The following is an 8,831-nucleotide window of genomic DNA, read 5'->3' on the forward strand; positions in this document are numbered from 1 at the left end:
TCCCGTAATGACCACTTTGATTTCTTTGTTCAACACAACTCATTATGGATTAGGAACAATTATAGGTTCAAGTATCAGTGGAATCATTTATGAGAAATACGGTGGCCGAACATTATTTAAAAGTACATCAATGTTAGCTTTAGTTTGGTTATTGGTGTTGATTGTTTATATCGTGCTGGTGGTGAGAAAAAGAGAACGAAAAGAGAAAGAAGGAACTGGAAAAACTAACGGTTTATTGTTGATGGAACCAGTACAAGATAAAAACATAAAGGAGGAAAAAGCATAACTTTTTTAACACATTTATGCCTCTGGTATTATAGTATAGTTTTTATAAGATCTAGTAGACAAGATTTAAAACCAATAAACGACGAGAGACATATATCATCTTAAGGTGGGAGTCACATGAAGTTTTGAGATTTGGTGAAAAAATAATCGATTTCGGGATTTTGCGCGTTCTATGACCCTATACCCTTTCTGAACACACTCTGAAAATTTTAAGGCCGTAGCATTTATATTTCCTGAGATATAAGGTTTTTTCTAGACCCTGATCTAAACTATTTTCCTTAGCAACGAAAAATCATACCCGTTGCTAGGGCCCGATTTCTTTATGGCTGATCTAAACATAGGATCATGACATACCAAACGAAAGATCTTTTTACGCCCTTTTCGGGCGTCTAAATCAATACCGCCTTTTTTTCGCGGGATTTCCTAATATGACGTAATCAAAGATGGTAACCAAAGAAATGATATTTTTAAAAACATACAAATTTTGGCGGCTGTCAGCCAGTCAGCAGTGATTTTGACTATGAAAACTGCTTTAATTTGGAAATGTTGGATTGACTGATGACATTTTTAGCTCTTTAATGTCATTCTTCTCAACTAAGAAAGCTTGAGCTAGGTGAAACCAAAGACTTGATTCTCAAACTCAACGTTTCCGATACCTATGAACTTAGTTTGACGACACTGAAAAACTTATTGAAGGACGAAAACCAAAGGCATATTCAATGATGTATCTATTTAAAGATCCAAGTGTTAAAGGAATTGAAAGCCTGGAGGCTGGTTTAACAATTGTGTGTGATGAATTATTGAAGGTCTGGGACGCTCCCTCGGCCCTCTGGCTGTCTGGCTGGATTATTTACATTCATGAAGAAATCGTGCACGGCTAGATGTCCAAGTGGATTCTTGTATCACAACAGATCAACTTTAGATTAACCTATAACTGGCAGAATCAGTGAGGAAAATATACTAGGATGATCTATTACATTGAAAATATGGTTTTTGTTGTGAAAACACATTTAAATTGACTTATAAATCAATGTTGACGTGGAGTTTGGCGCAAAATTTTAAGGATTATAGCGCACATCGCGTGAAAGTGATAATTTGGAATTTTTGGACTATTTTGATATTTCAAAGCCTTTTTTAAAGTATATATAGTATACTATAGTCCATTTTAGTCAAACAGCGAAAGAATTTTGTAAAACGGTCGATTTTATTACAGAGAATTAGAGATATATATCTACTTCTGACTTTACGGACCGTTTTCTCAAAATAGGTTTCAGGGGGTTTTCGCACACCTTGCCAACGTTTTCTCAGGACTGACAAGTGCTATGAACTTGAAATTTTCAGGAGAAATTCAATTTATCTGTTTATGGTCTAGAGTGTTATGAATGGATTACATTTTTGAAAAAATACTTTTTTGATTTCTAAATTCAAAAAATGCATTTTTTAGTTTCCAGACCCCCTGGAATGAAATTTCAAAAAAAAATTCCATTCATAACGTTGACACAATATTTTCACAGTACATTACCCCCTGGCTGATTTTACCCCCGTCTTGACTATTTTTAGACTTTTTTTTACATTTTTGAAATCATCTATTGTTAAGTTACCTCTGTAAAAAATTTCATTTAAAAATCTCTTCAAGTTCAAAAGTTATACAGGAAAATGTAAAAAATCAACTTTCTCAATTTTTAATGTGATTCCCACCTTAAAAGAAAAGTCTGTGGAAATGACGCTGCTTTTCTTGCCTTTTAACCCCAGCTGGCACACAACGTTGTTCTAACGTTCATCTAACGCTATATGATGAACGTTGAAACGACGTTGTGTGGCAGCTGGTACAGAACATCTACAAAACACTACATTACCTGAAGAGATTGCATCAGTATGAAATATATAATGTATATAAGTTGTGTATTTCTCGAGATTTAGCTCAGCTTATTTTCAATATTCTTTCGAGCACTTTGTGATTCTATTTATCTCATTGTTCTTTGAATTTTCAAAACATCAGATAAATGATTTTCTGAAATGATAAACATTTAGGATATATACCCTAAGCTTTTTTCCTAAAAAGGAAGTGTTTTCATCACAAAAGTTAAAGTAACACCTCTCAAAAGATAGTAAGCGGACAGGGAAACTTTAAGGAATCACAACAGTCAATTACCAACACTTACTTTTAGAGTCAACCCCTTTAGCCCATTTTGAATATTGAATGTAAATAAATAATTTTATTGTTAAATGTTAGTAAATGATTTATCTCTTTCTTTTATTACTCCCCCTTCTGGTGGGACCCCTCCCAAAATATCGTCCCCAGTTGAAAATTAGACTCCGATTTTTGTCCCCGCTAAAAATAACCAGATAAACAAATCCTAACTGAAAAATACTGTGCTATTCTTCCCATCCCCACTGCATTTTCTGACTTGAAAACAAAAGAATTGAAATCCCCAGCCAACACTAGAATATCAATTCCCATCGAGTTTCAGTCCGTTATTTTTACCCCAACTAGCAGGAAAAATCTTACAGAAGGGAGTGTTTTTTTGGCAGTACGTTCTTATAGGTTCAATAGGTTTTTATAAAGTGGCTCTTTGTTCTTTCTATGATCACTCTGGCCACTATACAATTTTTTACAAGAATATTCAAAAATTTTCAAGCCTTCAGATGCTCTTAACTTTTTGAGTTTTTAGCCTATAAATTTTCTTAAAGTTGTTATTTTCAGCATTTTGGGTGTTTTAGGGTCCGCAAAGCCAAAACATGCTCTTATTAACATATTCTTAAAATTTTTGGCCATCGAAGCCTTATGTTCTTATATAGTTTGTTCTTACAAAAAATGTGTATTCTAAAGAAAACACAGCAGAAAAATTAAATTACATCCTTGTCTCTTTGATATAATCTCGCCAAGTTTGGAAGTTTACAACACTGCATGAAAAACTGGGATTTCCCAATTCTGCACTGTACGTAAATTTGATTTATTTCGGCATTTCCCAGTAGAAATATCATTTCTTGGAAATATGATATTTCTTTTGTAGTAAATATAAAATAAACACATGCTCATTCATATTTTCACATGCCGAAATTTCACATTCAGACATTTCCTCAAAATAAATACCATATTTACTACAAAAGTAAACGCGACAGAAATTTCACATTCAGACGTTTTCTGACCTTTCTCAAACGGATTTGTACAGATTTAAGAAAACCGAAATCCCAGTTTTTCATGCAGTGCAACTTGGCCAGAAAAGAAAAATAAGATTTAAGAGTTTAATTTAATCAAATTAAAAAATGTTGTACGTTTTTCATGGTAAATTGAATATGATGAATTTTAATTGATTATAAAAATCTAACATCTAAAAGTATAAATGACTACTAAAAACCTTTGAAAGCAATACTAAAGAGCCCCCCCCCCAGCGGCATCCCTGACCACGCCATCACGCAAAAAAAATTTCTCCATCAAGCATCACGAAAATCGCTAAAATTTGTCATCACGCAAAAAATAGCGCAAAATATTCCAAATCACGCATCACGCCTCAAATTTTTGTCCTATCACGCATCACGCCAAAATCTTGATCAAGCAATCACGCCAATAAAAAATCTCTAATCACGCCATCACGCAAGAAAAAAGTCCCAATCACGCCATCACGCAAACCACTGGGGGGTCTCACTAAAGTACCAGCGGTATAAATGTGTTAAAAAAAGTTATGCTTTTTCCTCCTTTATGTTACAATCTTGTACAGGTTCCATCAACAATAAACCGTTAGTTTTTCCAGCTGCTCCTTTTTCTTTTCGTTCTCTTTTTCTCACCACCAACACAATATAAACAATCAACACCAATAACCAAACTAAAGCTAACATTGATGTACTTTTAAATAATGTTCGTCCACCATATTTCTCATAAATGATTCCACTGATACTTGAACCTATGATTGTTCCTAATCCATAATGAGTTGTGTTGAACAAAGAAATCAAAGTGGTTATCACTGGTAGCGGGCTTGTAGCTTTTAGATGTGTAAGTCCAGTAGCAATAAACAAGGTAGCTGAAACAGCATGCAAAGGTTGAAAGATGAGGACTACCCATGGGTTCTGGATGAACCCAATACCAAAGTAGCGGACAAAATACATTAAAAAGACAAAAGCAAAGGATCTGTAAGTACCACCGAGTTTGTGAATGATATCTTGACAAAACGCGAAACCAACTACCGATGCAAGATTCGAAATGACCACTGATAGGGTTAAGAGGATGGATGGCGCGTCCATTTCACGGAGGTAAGGGTACAAGAAGCTGGTGAATTGTGAATATTCAAGTCCGCTCACAAACGTGGTCAAGTAGAAAAAGATAACATCATACTGGAACAATGTTTTGATAAGAGTTTTACGTAAGTTCTTTTTCGTTTTGTTTGTTGTTTCTTCTTCTTCATTCTGTTCATCTTCTTCTTTATTTTTCTCCTCGTGGTCACTCTTGAAAGAAACACCTCTGAAAAGGGTAATCGACGATGCACCATAGCAGAGAGTAAAGAAAACATAAACGACAAATATGCCAGCGTAGCATGTGATATTTGCAGCTGGAAAGAAATCAACAGCTAAATTGGTTGCAAAGATTCCAAATGCAGCTCCAAGGGCTGCAAACATGCGTTGGCGACCATACGTCAAGGGCCGATCTTTAGGTGCTAGTTGACTACGTCGCAAAGTGCCAGTATCGACGAACGCTAAAGCGCTTCCTTCTGCAAAAGACACACCAATGTTGATGAGAACCATAACGAAATAGAATGTCCCAAATCTGTTTGATTCTATGTTTTCATTATCTTCATTTGACCTCGGTAAGGCTGTCGCTACAGTCCTGTTATATACATATCCAGTCTCATTCACAGCACCATATGACACGTTCATGCTACTTAAAGTAGTGTCTTTAACGTAAGGACATTTGTTGGTTTCAGGGTTTCCAAAATGTAGTCCAACAAAAGGTTGAGTGGAGATGGTCAATAGAGATGTGATGCACATCAAGAGAATTACAATACGATGACAATGCCATTTATCAGCGATCAAACCCCAAAATGGTCCTCCTATGATCATCCCAATCATCCTGTGGTAAGTGTGAAAAATTAAAAAGTTTCAGATCAAAGTCTTTTAATATTCAAAACTCACTATAAAATAAAAGTTCACTAACTAAAGGGTTAGCCTACACAATATAATGATGAGTAATATTGAACAATATAGTTTTCGGACTGTAATATACGGAAGAATCAACAGGTGCTCTATTATGAAAATGAATTTCTTTCTGTAAACAATCCCGAATATTGCAAATTAAGGTGACAATATATTGCAGACACCTTTTCAATATATTGCCGGCATTCAGCAATATATTCTCAATTTAATGCTCGACAATATATTGTGTAGTGTATGAAGGCAAATGAAAACAAAAACAAACGGCGCGATGTGGAGTCTGCTAAATGACGCGCCTTACGCGCCCACGCGCCCTCATATTTCCAACGCGCCTTACGCGCCTTACGCGCCCACGCGCCTCGAAAATTTGACGCGCCCTATGATTTCGACGCGCCTTGAAAATTTGACGCGCCCTAGAATTTCGACGCGCCTTGAAAATTTGACGCGCCCTAGAATTTCGACGCGCCTTGAAAATTTGACGCGCCCTATGGTTTTGACGCGCCTTGAAAATTTGATGTGCCCTATGATTTCGACGCGCCCTAGAATTTCGACGCGCCTTGAAAATTTGACGTGCCCTAAGATTTCGACACGCATTAGGGTTTTGATGTGCCTTAAGTTTTCGACGGTTTTGACGGACGGAATAATGGGACCGGTCTAATCATACATGGTTGGTATATAAAAGAATGTCGGTGTTAGCAAAATGATCATTTCTTAAGAGATTAGCCTAAAGTCGACCCGTTCCATTTATCGGCTGTACACTTTATGTACGCTTTATTAGTCTATTTCATAGAATTTGTACATGCTACACGTTATTTCTATTCAATTTACAGGGGAAAATGCACAAATTTGTCCCTTCACAGAAAACCCGACTTTTTGTAATCATCTTTGACTTGGGAATTTTTGAAAAGTTTTCCATTGTCGCTGTCTTTGTTAAATGTACGTCTCAATTTGGAAAGGAGTGATTCAAAATAATAATTTGATTACTGCAGTGACGTAGAAAAAAATCATGTACTGAAAACACGAATTATGGCTTGGTAATAAAATACTCGGGAAAAAGGTTTGTATCCTCAATCGCTCATAGAACGACACTGGGATAAGAACAACATTCTTTATGAGACATGGAGAAAACTCTGATCTTCAAATTACTGATCTTCATTACTAAGTAACTGAGCTTAGGTAGTGTCAAATTATCAGGGCGCGTCAAATTATCAGGGCGCGTCGATTTTTTAGGGCGCGTCGATATTTTAGGGCGCGTCAAATTATCAGGGCGCGTCGATATTTTAAGGCGCGTCAAATTTTTAGGGCGCGTCAAATTACCAGGGCGCGTAAGCGCGTGGGCGCGTAACATTTTAGGGCGCGTGGGCGCGTAAAAGGCGCGTAAGGCGCGAAAGCGCGTTAAAAATATGAGGGCGCGTGGGCGCGTAAGGCGCGTCATTTAGCAGACTCCGCGATGTGGTGGCGCATTGCCCCTTTAAGGAAGTCTTAGCATCTAAATCAAAAAGTATGAAACCTGTCTCTAGTCGCATACTTGTGTCAGAGACCTGATGGGACCCCCTCCAACTGGAAATTTTGTCAACCCAACCGGAAAATTGAGTTTATTTGTATCTCCGATTGAAATTTAATGGAAGAAATCACACTCTGAAAACATCCCTACATCCCCAATGTTTTAATCTAGTAACAATTTAATTTTTATTCCAATTGGGATATCAATTGATAGAAATTTACACCCCCTTCTCAGAGACCCGGTAGGATTTTTTAAGCCAGTAGGGATAGAAATACTCGATGTGGATTGATATTCTTATGTTTTTATGGCTTGGGATTTGAATTCCATTGTTTTCGGGCCAGCGGGAGTGGAAAAAATAGCACAATATTTTGCAGTGAGGATTTGCTTATCTGATCATTTTTAATGGGGGCAAAAATTAGATTATAACTTTCCACTGGGGACGATATTTTAGCCAATTTTTCCAGTGGGAAGAGATCTAAGTGGGTCTGTGAGAAGGGGTGTAAATTTCCATCCCCACTATTAAAAAAGTTCCACCGGTTCTGTGAGATGGGTGTATTGCTTGATTTAACACGAGACATGGATGTATTGCTTAATTCAACACGAGACAGGGATGTATTGCTCGACTCAACACGAGACAGGGGTGTATTGCCCGACTCAACATATTTTCCTATACAGCCCAAATATAAGTTAACAAATTAGGCAAATTGTTCTTTCTCTCCTAGCTGATAAACAAACAATTTAAAAAAACATGCCTTAGACCCACAATGAATCCAGCTTCAGCTTTATTCAAACCAATACTGGTCAAAAACATCACTAGATTTGGTTGATAGCCAATCCTACGAGCACATTCAAAGAAATAAGCACATTTAGATGGGATTGCGTTCGGATTGACACGATACCACTTGTATTTGGATGGATTGCTTTTGGATTCTTTTGTGTCTTCACCACACTTACCCAACATGAGAGTTTTGGTGTCTTCTGTTGAACGATCGCTACTTTCTGTGTTTGGTTGTTTTGCTGTCATCTTTGAAAATTTTATTGCTATTTATTTATTGATAGAACGATTCTAAATTGAAAAGAAGAAATTGTTAGAACCCAGCTGGCACACACACGTTGTTTCAACGTTCACCTAACGTTGAATGGACGTTGTGAAAGTTATATAAACGTCAAAAAAACATTGTGTACCAGCTGGGAAGCTACGGGTCCATTTGTTTCTTACCTCAAAACTTCCATTTTTGCCATCTTTTCCCCAAATGCCACCATCGTGTGAAACAAATGGAAACCGTGTTAAAAATGGCAAAAGTCTACCATTTTGCGAACTCTTAGTTACGTCAGTAATGGCCGCATAAATTATGTCGGAAATATAAACAAAGTAACAAGAAAACGAAAGTGAAACGCATCGTAATTATGCATTCGATTATTGCGGCCATTTAAAATAACATTCTTCCACTTTTGACCCAGAATGCAGAAACAAATGCGAATTTCTTTTTGCTTGGAAAAGCTTGGCAAACTTCCACTTTTAACACAAAGAACACAAATGACCAATGTAAATTAAGGTGGTAAAAATGTAAGTATTTTTTAACACTTTTGAACACATTTTGATGAAACAAATGGGAAAAAGGTGGCATAAGTGGCATAAGTGGCATAAATGGTGATGAAACAAATGGACCCTACAGTTGACTTTCTCTAATTCGAGATCGAATGGGTAATGTTATCTGTTCGAAATAAAGAAAGATACGAATTATAGAAAGTATGTAAAGAGGGTTTCTCCTCGGGAGAGTTGAATAATAGAAAGATTCGATCAATAGAAGTTCGAATAAGCAAGAGTCAACTGTAAAGCTATGTGCCAAAGTCAACAAAATACTCGATACACGTTTTTTTATAAGAATAAAATATATAA

At 36.6% G+C, this 8,831-nt stretch overlaps 1 protein-coding gene across 1 annotated transcript; it reads right to left on the reverse strand.

The window, feature by feature from the left end:
• Positions 1 to 3,507: 3,507 nt before the first annotated feature.
• Positions 3,508 to 5,343, reverse strand: LOC136814115 (major facilitator superfamily domain-containing protein 6-like). Its single transcript, XM_067070621.1, has one exon. The coding sequence runs from the start codon at positions 5,335 to 5,337 to the stop codon at positions 3,967 to 3,969; it is 1,371 nt and encodes a 456-aa protein (XP_066926722.1). The 5' UTR covers positions 5,338 to 5,343; the 3' UTR covers positions 3,508 to 3,966.
• Between the last annotated feature and the right edge of the window lie 3,488 nt (positions 5,344 to 8,831).

Source organism: Clytia hemisphaerica, unplaced genomic scaffold (assembly GCF_902728285.1).
Source record: "Clytia hemisphaerica strain Z4C2 unplaced genomic scaffold, Clytia hemisphaerica genome assembly, whole genome shotgun sequence".
In the NCBI taxonomy this organism is placed as follows: Eukaryota; Metazoa; Cnidaria; class Hydrozoa; order Leptothecata; family Clytiidae; genus Clytia; species Clytia hemisphaerica.

What these genes read in the sequence shown, in the direction of transcription:
- LOC136814115 (XM_067070621.1), bottom strand. Translation starts at nt 5,337, where the DNA reads ATGATCATAGGAGGACCATTTTGGGGTTTGATCGCTGATAAATGGCAT.